Genomic DNA, 16,573 nt, shown 5'->3' with positions numbered 1-16,573 from the left:
GTGTTTTTTGTAGGCACCCACTACATTCCTGAGCAGTTGTCTCACATGACCCTTTAATCAAACCCCAAATCAAAAGGCTTGTCCACAAGATTCGAGAGGTCTCACCATGGGCAAGTATCAGTGCTCTTTCCACACTGCAAGCACACTAAATAAGAATTTCTTACCAAGTTCCCTTTCAAATCACTTGCTCTATTTGAAGCATTTTACAGTTCAAATTTTCTGTATTGCTTTCTGTCCAAGATCACCACTCTATTCAACTGCTTTTCAAATACCTGTATCTTTAAATATGAAAGAATGCAAGATTTAATGAGCAAATCTGTAATGAGACAGTGCTGGATTGTCTTGAATAAATAGGCTTGGTATGAAATGAATGCCTCAAACATCTTGCAGGGCTTTCTTTGTTAAAAAATATTATTTAAGAAGAGAAGTGGCATCTCAGTGAAAATTAGGACTGTGAAAAGTGAAGTGGTATATTTAAAATGTCAGTAAATGCATGAGTTTTCACTCCTCAAATAATTCCTCCCAGCCACTACTGCAAACTAAAAGGGCTTTTTTATTCCTGACTATTTTTAGTCTATCCCTATACCTGTCAGCAGATGTAACTTTGTACATTCCTTTGCACTTGTTTTACAGTAGCTCTATTGATCTCTATTGATCTGCCTCATAATGAGTCCCAGGGAATTGTGCTGTTAAATCTTTTAGAAACAAAATCTTTCTGAACAGTTCAGCTATTAGGAATAATGACAATCCTCATAAACTATGTGTTTTCTTTCCTCAGCATCTTCAGAAACAGAGAAACTAGCATGGCAAAAAGTGAGTTAAACTCCTTAACATCCTTCCTGTTCAGTAAATTAATTAACACAGAGGATTCTTGCTTTGTTTTGTAAGACTTCTGCTACATTTCTTAAGTAAACACCTGAAAGCAAAACTAGAGCATAGCTGAAAAGCAAATGATATGCAAATTATATATTCAATTAATATAGACCCAAACATGCAAAATTTATTCCACTCAACTAACTCATTCATAAGAAGACTAACTTAACACTGCACTCACTGTAAAATGGTACAGAATTAACAGATTTAGCATCTATTTTGATATTGTATTTTTAGCTTCTTTGCTACTCTGTGAAACACACAAATGAAAAATAGCAGCCATGGTGCAAGCTAAAGAACTCTGGCAGCTGCTTATACATAGACTGGCTAGATATAGATCTTACAGATCTGTGTCCAGCCAAAAATCAGCAGAGCACAACTATGCTTCCTTTCTCCCACAAATGCCTCTGTCCCACTGCTTCTACACCAGCTCAGAGCTGGCAGCACAACAGCTCCAGGGATCAGTGGGATTTTGGCTTCTTGGTGCCACTAAAATTGTGCAAATGCAGAGGAGAAACCTACTCTGTAATCATATAATCAAAACACAAAGGAGTGGTTTTCCTTCTTTCCATGTTCTCAAAGCACAAAGAGGGAACAAAGTTAGCTGGAAAAGAATGAAACAAATGAATTAAGAAATCAGCAGAGCAACTGCCAACATGTCATCTTTAGGCTTACAGCACAGCATGCTCCACTTGCTGTCAGGCAGCTCTATGTGAAAGCAGATATCAGATCTTTAAAACTTACTCTCACAGCCCCCAGACACCTGACTGAGGTCTCAATCTTTACTCTTCTAAATCACATAAGGAATTCTCTAAACTCAGGGATTTGGCACAAATAATCCATAAACACACTTAGGTTTATATGGTCAAAGTAACAGCAAGCTCCTGTTCCAAAAAAGGGCCTTTGAACAACTCAATATGAATCACACTGGCACACACTTCAATAAATTCCCAGTCAGAGCTTCACATGGGAGATGGTCTGCAAGGCCTTCTGTAAAAACCACCCCATCTCCTGGGCACAAGAGCTGTGTATTTTGGCCTGTACTATCAAATTTGATTTTATTATCATGAAGATAATTTAAGATTTTTTTTTTGAGGAAGAACATTTTATTATCAGAGTAATGCCATATATTTGCAAAACATATAGTAAGAACAAACATTATTTGTAATACCAAGGTAGAGAAAGATTAAATGGATCACATACCACACAATCAAGAACTATTTCAACACTGACCTCAATGGAAAAAAACTAAAACATAAATTTTTTTTCTAGTTTTGTTTTTTCAAAAAGAAAGCAGTAAATGGACAATAATTTAAAAAACCTGTCATTATTTTCTAGGTCTATCCAGAGATAAAATGATTATCTAACTTGGTAAAGCAAATGAGTGAAACTGTTTCGGACTATTTCTCCTCTGGGATGATCTTTTGTCCTCCTGTCAACCCTCCCCCATCTCTGGCTCTGTTTCACCACCACAAGCAAATACAAAAAACAAAAAAGAAGCAAATTCCAGTTTCTGCTTCTCTCTAATCTTGACAGGATTGGTTTTAGATCTCTGTCACATTCCAAAGAAAATCAGAAAACACAAAGTACATTCCTGCTCCTTAAGAAGAACAAGGCAGGCTCTGGACCACGTTTGAAGCCTGAAGGAGCTCTTTTATCCACTGACAATAAGAATGATGCATACCTGTTTTCACTAAAACTTCCTGTAAGATCTGAAAGCTAAAAGGTGAATATTGAAGTTTGCAGTAAGGGCAAATAAGCAGTTAAATAGTTAGGCCACTGCCTAGAGGCCCAGGGAGATTTTTCATTGCATTGTGCTAATCATTAAAGATAAAGACAGTAAATAATTATTAATCTCCTCTATTTATAGAGGAAAGACAGCTATTTCTTTAAAGATTAGCTTTCCAATAGAAAACTAAAATAATCTCTGCAGAACAAGTAGATGGATTAAACTAATTTCTTTTGTAGCTTAGTGACATATTCATACTTGCATAACTACTGAAAAATCAGGCGTATTGGGTGATTTGACTCCATTGGCATGTAAAACACAAAAATTTCCTTTTAATGTCTAATAAAATATCGAATAATATCAATTTTTCAAAACTCCTAGGAGCTTAACAAGATTTCAATGAAGTGACCTTATAGGTCCTTACACAAAACTTCTCCCCACCTTGCATTGTGCAAGCAAATAATTCCCAGTCCCTCAAGGCTGTGGCACATTCCAGAGGCCAGCACAGCCTTCCTGCCCCAAGCTGCTGGTGGCCTCCACGAATTGAAGGTGTTCCCTGAGAATCTTCCAGCTTTATCTATTTGACAAGTTAAATCAAGAGGGAAATCAATAAACATCACTGCAAAAGAAGCTAAGGTTCAGTCATATGAATATGGTTTAGTGGCAATAACCAAACCCATTAACATATAGAAAAAAAAAGCACCATATGTAAATTCCCTGATCTTAAGGGACAACTAATGGATTACATTCCAGCATATAAAGATGCAAGATTTGTATTTCCCTCTGGAGGTATTCCAAAATCCTATTACTGAGCCACATCTCCATGGAGAGGAGTGGGTTTGTTTTCATTTTTTTAATCAAACCTCCTTTTAATCAGCCAGAACAAAATATTTTCATGCAAACAACAACAACAACAAAGAATTCAGTGCAAAACCAACAGAGTCCTGCTGGAACAAGAGAACTTGGAAGAGAAAATGAAGCTGAAATGAAAATGCAGGAAACAAAGATGTGTACTCTGAGTGCATTTATTACACAGATGTATAGAGGGACAGCATGCTCCCAAAGGAAATCATTAGAAAGTTGACTTTTAAGAAGTTAGACCAGGAGACTGAATTCAGTCTTTGGGCTTATCCAAACTTCAGTGACTGAGTTTTGCTGGTAACTCAGGTAGGGTTTTAACTATGGCTCCAGATCCATTTCATATCCTCTTTTAGGGGCAATTTCTGTTCAGCTACAGATATTCAAGGCCTGTGGAGGGGAACCTAAATATGCAGATATGCACCTGTCTGCAGAATTCATCTGGCACTGGCTGCTGCCCAGATCCACTGCTGTCTTCCCTGTGCAAGCCCTGACAGACTCCTGAGTCAATTCAGGTGTATGAGAGAAAGCTAATCTTTAGCATTCACTAAGGTCACAAATAATTTCTATTCTCACATTCAAGAATTCAAGCCCTATTTTTAAATATTTCATAGCACCTACAGTGCTTCTCTGACACTGTTTGGCACCTGGTTTACGAGCAAAGACGTGTCTTTGTACTCATCTCAAGTAGAGCTCTGTATGCAAAATTTCACAAATACAAACAGCTTTACCACAATGTCACCAGCCCTCTTCGGATGTTTCACACTGACCCTGCTTGCCATTAAACACCATTCCACCTCTAAATTCTAGACAGCTTTGGTATAAAGGAGGAAGAGAGTCAAGCTCAAGAAGGAAAGTGCCACAGTTTCAGCACTGAGTGAATAATCCCCATATGCAATACATCTCTTGTAATTTACGCTCATGGCACCACAATCCTTAACAGCAACTCCAATTCTGCTTCTTAAAATTAGAAATCTATTTTCAAGTCACTGAAAAAAACCCCTGGAACCACAATGCTGAACAGTTCTTTCAGTATCACAATGCCCTACAGCTCTCCAAAGTTAGCAGAACTCTCAAACATTATTTTCTAACATGACAGAAAATAGAGGCTGCTAGCTGAGATTCAGAGATGTGCATTCACAGAAGAATATATAACAGGAGTGAGAAAAGCATGCAAGCATTTTAGTCAAAAGCCCTTTCTGGTACACACTCAGAACAACCTGGAAATACAATGCTTTACACTAACTTTTAAAAGAATCAGCACTTCTTTTATGAGAACATTTATCTTAGGCTGAACATCACTGACCAATACAGCACCAACATAGACATATTTTACTCTACCAATCATATATTAAGAAAAGCATCAGTGTTTCATATTTAATACCCATTGCAACCAATTAGTACTGCCATTCCCTGATGTTCACTCCCTTAAATTGCCGTGGCAGTAAATTCTACGGTTATAAATGAGAAGCTGCAAATTGATTTGCATGTAATAACTACCACTAAACCGTTCTTACCACTTTCAATTTATCCCATCTGCTACCAGAGTGGAAGTTTAGGATCTATTACTCCCAGAAGGGGACTTACGACTTACCCAGCTGGACATCTATAACAGTTGGCTGGTTCTCCATGGGGAACAATGGCTTTGGAGGTTTGTCTGTGAGTAAAGCTAGAAAAGAAAATGAGAAGATGTAATGGAAAAATTGAGACCAAGGACTGCAAAAGAAAAGCTCTGTCATGTAAGCAATCAAATGTTTGTATACTTGATGGCATGTAAACATTTATTACATAGTACAGCTGTTACACAGCCAATGTGTCACCACCTACCTTGTGGCCGTGACTCAACAGAAATGACCAGTTTCAAGAATTACATTTTAGCACAAAGCAGCAAAACAAACTCTACTTCTCACTTTAGCTTACATGTAATAAGTAGAACAAGCAGTTTAGACCCTCACATTGCAAAGTTAACACAATGAATTTGAAGTGCCAGACAAATCTATCTCAGTGTGACCAGTCCCGACATGTCTTTATGCCTGTCCAAAACAACATATACAAAAATTGCACATAATTGTGCTTGAAGGACCCCAGCAGCTCCACAGTAGCTCAGACTCCCACCCCAGCAGGTGGGGTACTCAGGCCCTCTCCTCAAAGCCTTGCTGGGGACCCTGCCTCCTGCTGTGCAGAAATATCTCCATCTGAGAGCAGGAAACAATACCTCAGCCTCTCCTGCCAGGGGACTGCTCCAGCAAGCAGATTACACAACTATTAAAAAGCATAGCTGCAGGCACAGGCTTCACACCCCTGTTGGAAAACTTAGGGCCAGACTGTGTAAATAGGTTTTGTAAATTTGGCTTAGCTTGAAATAAACGACTGTGTATTCCCAAAAATGGGGAGAAATGCTTTTAATACAGTACAGCATCTTCCGCCACATGAAATTAAACATTTAAAAATTACCTTCAAAGTTTTCCTGTTAAAACCCATCACCTGAAATTATTTGAACAGAGATTGTAAAATAAACGATTGTCAGCCTACAAACCAATTATACATCCACAACAGCCTCAGAGTTTCAGTTTCTGGTATAGTTACAGCAGGGGGTTTTTTTCTTTAGCCTTTTCTTCAATTTTTCAGGCTTTTCTTGCTACGTTTATGCTTTTCTTATATTATTATTTTTATTTTCTGGTAGTAAATAGTACTCTGTTCATTGCAGAATATGCAGAAAAGTTGCTGGAGCATCTTCATCCATGCTGTGCCACTGTGCTCAGGCTTTCCTTACTTCATATTCTCTTCATATCCCATTTCCACCTACACCCTTTCTAACCCAATCTGACCAGGGCTTCCCCCTGTTTCCATCAGCTTTACTTGCAACATTTGGAAGTTTCCTAAATGTGCTCCTGCATGTCACATTTTAAATGGTTATGGTCTGCCATGTTCTTCTTGGAGAGTAATCACCATAATGAACTGGCAGCCTGTCAGAGCTCTTTCCATAGGAACTGAAATGGCCCAAAGGGATTTTGAGATGAGAAGGCAACAAACTGCTGGCTCTTCAATGTCAGATGTGCTTACTGAAAACAAAGGCTAATCTTACTTTAGAGGGCAGACATCAGATGACTTATTCACCTTATGAAATTCACTTTTGATCCTTCTTAAACAGAAAGGCAATGCAAGATATTTTCAGCTACAAGGGGCTCTAGACTTATATGATCTCTGTACTTGACAGAAGTCCAAAACCAACATTTATTCAAATTCCCATTCCTCTACAAGAAGTTTCTTTAATTCTAGGAACAGTTTATAGACATGGGACACTGATTTGCAGCATTGCTCAAGGAAAAGAAGAACAAAAAGTTACTGCTGTTACTGTATCAACATGTATTTAATAAAAGTAATGGTATAAACTGTTATTTGACCTCTCACAAAGCTACATGAAATTAAAACAATTAAATGTACTGCAAATATTCTTCCTATTATCAAAGGGACAGTAATTCTGCTATGAAACTGAATCCACCTCATGAACTGTCAAGGGAAGAGCTGTGATACAGCTGTCTACACTTTTATTTTTCCCTTCCAAATGCCATGGAATGTGGCATGTCCCCAGGCTGCTCTGAGCAGCAGCACTTACATGGTGAAGGCACTAGAACAAGGATGACATCAGCTTCCCAAGGCAGCAATTCCTGTGGCCACCTACCCAGACCCACCTTGGGAAGGTACTGGCCTGACAATGCAGCAGCCTCAGGGGCTGCTTTGCCTTCCCTCATCATTCTAGGGTTTCATCCAGTGACCAGGCTGGAACTGCCCGGGCTGGATTTGTTTATGGAGGATACAGAACTGAGACTGAGGGGAGGCTTCTCTACCTTGTCCCAGGAGAACAGCACTCACTACCTGGGGCATGGCTGGAAGTCACAGGATTGCTTTTCCAATACTGGAAAGGCATTTCTTTACCCAGAGGCACCTGGCAATGCATGTGCCTCCCAAAAGAGAGTGTGAACATGGCCAGAGGCTGTTTAGCAGCCAGACTGCTCAGGAACTGTCTAAAGTGCTGTTTCCTCCTGTGCTCATATTCACCTCATTGAAAAGTAACACAAACTTTAGGACAATAATCACATTGCTGTGATTTCAACAACACTTGTCACTCCATTTGTCCATGAGAGTTTTAAAGAGACAGTGTTGTACAGATCAATACTCTGATGTGATCCTCTGCAGCTGGTCATACAGGTGCATTTTCCTTCCCAGCATACATGATGTTTTTATTGTCTCTTTGTCATAACCACAAGGAGTATGCTGTCACACCAGAAATGCTGCAGAAAGGCAGAGAAGAGACCTGTATAAGATTTGGTCTCTCCAGTTAGTTATACAGTGATCTCTGTCAGATAAAGCAGAGCATGATGTGCTGCACAGGTCAATGTTTAGCTACTCACAGGACCAACTAAAGAAGAAGACTGCCTGAAAGGAGTGGGTCCTGCTTTTAAGTGCCTGTAAAGCCTCAGAGTCTGAAGGCTCATTTTTTTCCCCCACCACAGCCCTACTGCTTCAAAAATCTGTCATTCCATATTCAGACACACTAATGAGTTCTCTTGAAAAAGTAGAAAGCAGTTGAAAACAAACAGCCTTAGGATATCTTTACACAGGGAAAAGCAGTGATAACCAGCTAGAAAAACCATCAGGCTTCTCAGTGAGCCCCAGTTCCTTCACAGTTTGACACAGCTCTATTTCCCCACACTCTTTCCTACCTTCCCTCTGCAGCAGCTTCACAAGCCCCCACCCCACTCCAGTCAGGCTTTTACAGCATCCACAGTGACAGACAGGGAGCCCAAACTGTTGCTACGATGAACTCAAGTCTCTTACTATGTATTCTGAGTGGCTCACCTAAACACAACTTCTGAGTTGAATGCAGATTCCCTTCTCCTGTGCCATGCAAAGGGCATGCCCCAAGCCAACAGGCATCACCTGTGCTCCAGGCCCTGAACTGCTCCAGTCAGCACCAGGGTCATGACTGAAATCCAGCTGCTTATGATTTGAAGGGCCTCTTTCTTGTGTGTGGGCCACTCAGCACAGCTGGAGTGTTTTCCAGACCAGATAACTCTTAGAAGGGAGCTAAAATGTTAACTCCCATGTGGCTAGGAATTGTCAAATCCTGGGGAACAGCTTTCTTCTTCCTAGTGGTGGATAATGACTTCCCTCTTCTTGAGATAAGCACCCAAAGTACATTTGCTGTTCTATAATTTTGCTATTGATGCACCTCCTGGACATTTGCTCATGTAATTTGCAATGATGAAACGAAAAATTATCTAAACATGAGACAAAATGCAGGGAATCTAGCAAAATTGTTTCAAAGCTTCTATGAGACAATTGTATGCCAACCTACTTCCTTCAATCAAAAGATCTGGCATTTTCCCACCATTAATTAACACAGTGCCTCTAGTATCATTCAATCAAGAATCTGGCTAACCTTTTGACAGCAGAACAGATCTGTTTCAATGCATCCTCTGGGGCAAATAACTGCATGCCAAATCCTTAATCTGAATATAGCTCATACCCAAAGTTAAGCTTTTGTTCACTCCCAGTTCAAATACATATGCTTCCAGACATGGCTTAGATCTACTTTGGCAAAGACAAACCTTGGCAGTGATACTGCAACTTGCACACCACAGATTACAACAGAACTAACTGCATACAAAGCTCTCAATCAATATATTAACCAGAGGGCATATGTTGCTGTGAGAAGCTCAGCATTTTACCTTTTAAAAAGATATGTACCTACTCCTTTTGTCTCACCTGAAATCCCAGCTTGTGCCAAGAGGTTTCTCAGAGGCTGGCAGTCAAATGCTTCAGGCCTGACCTGCTACTGCTTTATCTTTCATGTCTGCTTACAATGAAGCAAATGTGAGAGCCAATTGCGCAAATATAAATGGAAATGTGACAGCTGTAGTTAGGCTGACAAGGAATGAACTCTTCACTTAAAGGGTTAAAAGCTTGTTTAAAAAGACAAGGGTTCTCACTTGGACTTTGTGGACTCAACCTCTAACACACTATGACCAGCAAGTCCTGCTACCAGATGAGAACCATTGCTTTTCATTTTCTTGGCACAGTAGAAAATTACCACACAAGGTGAAAAGTAGTAGGAAATCACATGAAGCAACTCATTCATAAAAATGCAATTTTGTGAGGCTGTGTTTATACAAGGACCCTCTTTCCTGATTAGCTCTATTGTAGTGTGCTCCACCAGTCAGTCAAAACACACTTCTCCATCAGTTGCCTATTGTGTTATTTCCTTCCTCTCAGTTTAAGCTGACAAAATGATTGCACCTCCATTTGTTGTTTGCTCTAACAGAAATAAAGCCACTGCAATGAGATACTGTCTAAGGATAAATATCTCCATCTTTGAAAATAAACACAATGCTTATTCTAAAACAACTCCAACTTAGTAAATGCAGAAATTGTGTGGAAGTCAGGAGTCATTAGCCAGTGACAAAGAGTTTTTTCTATTTATTACCATTCAAGCAGGAAATGCTTCTTTTGGGAAAATGCTATGGAATGATTCAGCAGCTGGATGCCTCCTCTTGGCTACTACCACCATTAACACTACTTTTTGAAAACCATACCTAGGATCAAGAGTGCCTTAATGCACTGTTAGGACTGACTCTGGGGGACATTTTCTGCAAAAAGGGGTTTAGCATTTTTATATTAGCAGTAAATAATTGGAATTCTTTTTATGACATTGAGAGAAGGATAACACAATCACAGCTTTCAGCAAGATGATGTGTCCATGCTGAAATGCAGCTCACAGGGGAAATGAATTTTGAGGCACTGCAATGATCTTGGTTCATTACCGGTGGTTTTGATTTTAACCCATTAAGTCCTTAATGACTCAGAACAGACCTGTGTTTCACAGGTCATGCTACTGGCACCAAGGGGAAGCTGGCCATGACTGCAGCTCCCTTGACTCTGAGAGCAGTGAAAATCCTGCACAAATGGCTGTGCCTGTCCTGTTCTTACCCAGCTGCTCCAGCAGCTTCTGCTGCAGGCATGACCTTGTAACCCATGGTGACTATTTAGAACTACTAGGAGCAGCTAATCATTCCATGGGCAAGATCACTTCTGAATAAGGAGTCTTGCTGGCTGTCTCCTCACCTGTCTCCATCTATTGCACATGGGATGCTATCAGAGTGCTCAGAGAGAGCCAAATGGCTCTGGAGAGAAAGTGCTAGATGAGCTCTGCTGAATTCATGAACATGTTAAGAGAAGTAGAGATTAACTAGATTTTTGGTTTGGGATCTTTTGTGCTGGACCTTCTTCCACCTTCTCACAAGGCAATTAAGTAACATAGGGCTGTGGAAAAGAAACTGGTGAGATTGGTGGAACTTATGCAATAGAGTACGGCTCAGGACTCTGGTGAAGTGGAGTAGAAACAATAGCACAGATTGCACATTACTGAAGCACAGATGGCAAAATCCCACAAGGTGCCTATCACAAAGTAATTACAACAGGGCTGAACACTTAACACGACTGCAATATACGTGTTAAATGCCCATGGCATTGACTGTTAGCATTTCCTGATGTGAAACATTCAGTGGCACTGATGGCAGGGGTTACCATTGGTGCTGTCACTAGAGTCATTGCAAGGTGGGTGCTGGAAAGCAGAAGAATTCTGTGCTAGCAGGGCTTTCACTGTGTGATGTTATCAAGCTTCCTCACTCCTACACTTGCCAACACACCTTTCCTTTCACTGCATTTCTAAATTTCACAGATTGTATTATGCAAAGTTCTTTCCCAGCCAAAATGATTCCTGTGATCATTTTATTCCTTTCCTAAATGTGGATCATGCAGCTTGCTTTTAAGAATGAAGCATGTGTTTCCTCTGAAGTAGGAAAAAAGTGTAATAAGTTCTTACTAAATGTAAATTACATTTTCCTTCAATGTAATTCATGAAAATCTCAAATGGAGTGTGCTTTATTTAATGAACAGAGTGTATTTAGCACAAAGGACACAATTTCATCTGCGCTCAAAATGTTTCTCTTGGACTCTGGGCAGAAATAAGATGCTTGAAATTACCCTCTATTTCAAGGAGATCTGCAAAGAACATTTTATGACATTTTATGGTTTGGCTTTTTTAATTCTTTTTTCTTTCTGTCTTATAAGAAAGTAAAGAAGTGGTGACAGATGAAGCCAGGTCCCTTCATCCATCTTAAAGGAACAGCTGGACTCTGCATGCAAATGAAAGCTATCATTCTTGTCAACCTGAAGCCAGGCTACCAAAAGCCTGCAGTCCACAAGCCATTAATATTCCATGATCAATTTGACCACTTGTGCACAGTGAAGTGCTGCACCACAGTGCAACCCCAGACACATGAATTACCACAGAGAGCATTTTATGCACTGTTTTAACAAAACTCAAAGCAATCCATTATCCTCCAGAGCTAAAAAACTTGTACTAGGTGCAGATAGTGTATCAGTAGAGAACTATTGTGGACAGTGAATATAAAATGAACTAAGTTTTAAGCACCTATAGTACCATATGTAGGCAAAACAATGAGTGCTCTTTTTGAGGAAAAGCCATCTCCAAGCTCAAGAGCAGCTTCCAGCAGTGCTCACCACAAACTGCTGAAGGAAGAGCCAGTGCCATTTTGCCACCTCTTTGCTTTTTCAGCCAACCTCATGGCTCACCTGTGCCCTGAGACAGCCCAGATCAAACCCTGACTGCAGAACAAACAACCCTGGGCAGCTTTTCCAAGAAAAGGACAGAACTACGGAAGAATGACATTAAAAATGCATTTCTTTTAAGTCTCAAAGGCAGTAGCAACCATTTAAAACTTGTATTTTTGGACAATTTTAGATGTTGCACAGTGTGACAGCTCAAACAGCTTTGATGTTCAGCAGGGTCATTATAATTGCAAAACTGCCATACAAAAAAAAATAGATGGAATTTTAACTATAGGTCTTTTAGATTAATTATATTCACAAGTAAGAAACATGAAACTTCAGTTACGTCACCTCTTGCCAATTGATTTTGCTCTGTTGGGGACTAATGAGAAGGTTTCACCTGCCCTATCTGGTCTATTAATTCTGATGCATTCTTTGGATTAGCACCCTGGCTTCCTAAGCTTGTTACAGGGATGAAAAATGTTACTTTACTTGACAAGGAAAACCTTTTCAAAAATATTTATGCAATATTTATGTAGGTTCTTTGTCTCTAATTTGCCTTCAAAAGCTGCAAAATATACTCTACCAGGTTTGTCTGTTATATTTTCAGTCTTTCCATGGAAGAAGTTTTGAATTGTATACTCACTAAGCACATTGAGCATCATTAAGAAAAAAATTGGGGCGAATCATGTCATTATTGGTTGGATGAGCAGGAAAATGAATAAAAGCAGGCATAATATAAGGAACTCATACATACACTTGCTATTGTTTATCCTGCCTCATGACCAAAGATCAAGAAAATGTAAATCTTCTGATGAAAGACAATGCTTTAAGAAATGAAGGAGGCAGTTATCCCAGGAAATTTGTCATCTTATTTGAGGAAAAGGATTTAAAAGAATGAACTAAAAAAGTAGCATCCATAGAAATCTCTGGCGGGACGACCCATTTTCAGAGTCAGCTCTGCTGCCTTTTACCACTTACATCAGAGTTTCTAGCAGCTGATGGGAAGCAGAATAACCCCTGGTGATCAGCCTGGGACCTGAACCTTTCAGTATCAACTACTATCAAACAAAGGAAAGTGTCTCTGATCCAAGAATGCAATTTCTTTTTCACAAAAATACACCAAACATGTGCCAAGCACTGCATCAGGTTTGCATAGGGCAAGTATTCAACAGTAAATGTGATATTTTAAGACTACCATATTACTTGAAAATGTTTACTGATCAGTGGGGATGCAAAGAATTGCAGGCAAACCTCCAAGAGGAACGTGACTAAAGGCTGCACAGGGATCCATTAATGAAAATGTCTGAGGATTTGCATTCCAGTGCCCACTGGGGCATCTCTGGACAGCCCCATTGACCAGCCCAGTGAGTGACACTCAGCACAGCTGAGAGGAACAAATGAACTGCCCAGTGAAACTGTTCAAAGACTTCAAGGCAATTCTAAAAGCAATGGAAAACAGTGAAGTCATAAAGGTCATTGGGACTTTACTTGTTTTGAATCAATGTGATCATTGTGAAGCAGGTTGTCAACACACCAGACATTTTTATCAGAGGAGTACAAAATAAACTTGTCAGAGAGTGAGCCATGGATTGCACCTGTCCCACAGGTCAATTTGAGCACATTTATACTGTATGCAGCAGAAACTGCAGAGAGGCCTAGCTTCCAAATCCTCTGAAATGTGAGATTAAACAGTCCCACAGGCACTTCAAATGGCTGCAGATAAGGATTTAATCCTTCAGTATATTTCCTCCATCCTTTATTAAAAGATGAAGATAATCTTTAAATCAAGAGAAAAATAGAAAAAAAAAAAAAAGAAAGAGCCAAAAATCATCAAGTGGAAAAAGAGGAGAGCAACCAATTCTATTTTTATTAACAAATCCTCTCAGCCAAGGCTTATACACCCAAAGTTGCAGGAAGGGGAAGCTGCTCCCCCAGCCCTAGTGGAAAAGGCAGCACAAGCTCCCCATGAGGGGGCATGGGCACGACACTAAAGGACTGCCCCAATACCCAGACACTCCACCTGCCTCTGCCTGAATCCCTTGCACACAAACACTCTCCTGAGAGGGGTTTTCTATCCTTCTGTCATGGCCACCGAGCTCCAGGACAGACACCAGCACTGCTCCTGTCCCTCAGCCACCTGGGCAGTGTTGGTGGAGCAGCCCAAAACAGAGACCCCTTTGCTCAGCTTCTGCATTGCTGTGCTGCTCTCAGAGGAACAGTCCTTACCCATCTTTTAGCTTTTCTGCTGCCTTTTTTCCCAGCAGACAGATAAGAGTTTTGCACCAGGAATTCAAAACTCTGAGAAATTTCTCACGAAAATGTGTCAGCTTCTTGTAAGGAACCTGCTTGACTCTTCATTCTCCTGTTCAAAGTGTCTTCTGTTTGTCATGTGTTGAAGCAATTTAAGATTTTGCTTTGACATTTTCAACAGGAGAACAAGACTATTCAATCTGCTCTGAGTAGTAACTGCCATTACATTTAAAATACATCATTCAACTGAAACTCAACATACTATTTTGACTGCCATTTTATATCTTCTGTGTGATTATGTAGTGTTACTGCCCCAGCTCATGGAACAATTTTAAAGCAATAAAGACATTTAAAGAAGACCCCTTCCAATTTTCCAGTCAGGCCACTGTGAAACTTCTATTTCTTTCTGAAACAGCATTCTCACTCAGCATTTGTCAGACATGCCTCTATGACAGGAGTTTTGTGAATTTTGGATTTTGTTGCAATGTAAAATAAAAGAAAAAATCTGAGGATAAAAAAAACCCCAAAAAAGCCACAAAATTCCTTCCAAATAAAACCTATAAATTTCTTACCATACTTCAGTCCTAAAGGATGGGAAGGCTGGTGGATGGAGAGGCTGGCTGAGCACAAATTCAGCAGTGGCAGGGCAGGAAACAGTAAAGGCTTCATTACTTATCATGTTCTTCATACGCTGAGTGTCATAACCTGCCCAGGCACGTGTAATTGTTTTACCTACCACCTAGCCCCATTTGAATTTTTTTTTCCACATTGGTGTCTGCTCTGAGATACATTATCCACCACATTCAGTTCTCTCTAATCAACACATACTTGCCCATCAACTCCTTCTGATGCACAACAGCTATCAAACACCTTTTTATTTATTACAGGTAAAAAAGATTGCCTTGTTCAGCAAGTGTTTTATTTCAATTCTAAGGTCTGTTTTATAGTGATGTAAGGCAAGGGCTTAAACTGAAAGACATGAGATGCATAGCTAAAGAGGATGACGGTTTTTCAGGAGGTGGACAATATCTGGATTAATAATTACAGAACAAACTATTTTAAGAGGGTATTATAGAGATAATCTAAATACAGGATTAGAGATAGGAAATATTAGCACTTTGTCTCACAGATTTCAATTAGTAAATAAAGAAAATCTTTGTGTGTCAGCTCACTTTTAATATGGCACTATATAAGGATCTATCACTTATCTGCAAACTACATGATATCAATGCTCTTTAGAGAACCAGAGGTTTAAATACAGAAAGGAAGAGCTAGTGGTTGTTTGTTTAGCTGTTGTGTTGGGTTTTTTAATTAGTAAAAGCATCGTAGCATCATAAAAGGGCTGGATCACAGAAGCAAAAGCACAGTGCAGCACCACTGTAAGACACTCTTTTACGGCACAATGTCTGTCTAATCTGTTATTGCTCTCAGATTGTGTCTAAAGACTATCTTTTGTACCATGCTTTTGTTGTCTGTTGCCCATCCTGCAATGGGTCCCCATGCATGCATTTCTGATATCACAACCACAGGGAGCATTCAAATGCAACTGCAGGATTGGGCTGCACTTCAGCAAATAGACCAGAGCAAGCCAGAGACCTGTCCCAGCCCTTGGTATTATTCTGCAATGATGTGCTTCCTTAGCAAGGTGCTGTAAAGGGATCTAATATACTGTACTGTGCCATAAACTGGCAATGTTGGCTGAACACATTGTAGCACTATTTTTTAACTGCTGCAGAGCTGACATTTAGGGAATTCTGAGTTGTTGCTGGAATGCTGCTTTTCTACATACTCCCAAGTTAGTGTATCTCTTTCTATGGCAAATAAGCACCTTTCTGTTCTCTTAGTCTCAACTGGAGCTGCTTAAAATAGTTGAAGTATCATTAACACCATATACTGATATTAAAAGAAGCAGAAAACTGCAGCACACTTTCATATCCAAGCAATGGACCCTTAAGCTTTCGTATCTATGAATGATGAGCAACATTACTTCAAATGACATCTTTTGTCAGAGTTGCTTGAGCTAAAGACAGAGTGAATCCATTTGTATAAATTGTGGCTTTGCTGCTGAAAGATTGCAAAAATATATGTTGCTATCCTTAAGTCTCAAACCATTAATATTGCTAAAATATGCCATCTTTTCCCAGGAAGAACTAGCAAGTCCTTAAAACACTGTCATCAATCATGACTAATTCACTAAATACACAATTCCAACAGCAACAGAAGAAG

At 39.8% G+C, this 16,573-nt stretch overlaps 1 protein-coding gene across 7 annotated transcripts in view; it reads right to left on the bottom strand.

Moving 5' to 3' along the window:
* IL1RAPL2 (interleukin 1 receptor accessory protein like 2) overlaps window positions 1–16,573 on the bottom strand; it is a 331,298-nt gene that overhangs the window by 87,927 nt on the left and 226,798 nt on the right. For all 7 annotated transcript variants that reach the window (XM_064712525.1, XM_064712527.1, XM_064712526.1 and 4 more), the window contains one exon: window positions 5,055–5,129. In XM_064712525.1, coding sequence (XP_064568595.1) covers window positions 5,055–5,129 — 75 coding nt within the window. The remainder of the gene's footprint in view (window positions 1–5,054; window positions 5,130–16,573) is intronic.

Source organism: Zonotrichia leucophrys, chromosome 4A (genome assembly GCF_028769735.1).
Source record: "Zonotrichia leucophrys gambelii isolate GWCS_2022_RI chromosome 4A, RI_Zleu_2.0, whole genome shotgun sequence".
Classification (NCBI taxonomy): domain Eukaryota; kingdom Metazoa; phylum Chordata; class Aves; order Passeriformes; family Passerellidae; genus Zonotrichia; species Zonotrichia leucophrys.
This window is presented reverse-complemented; position numbering and strand designations above follow the sequence as displayed.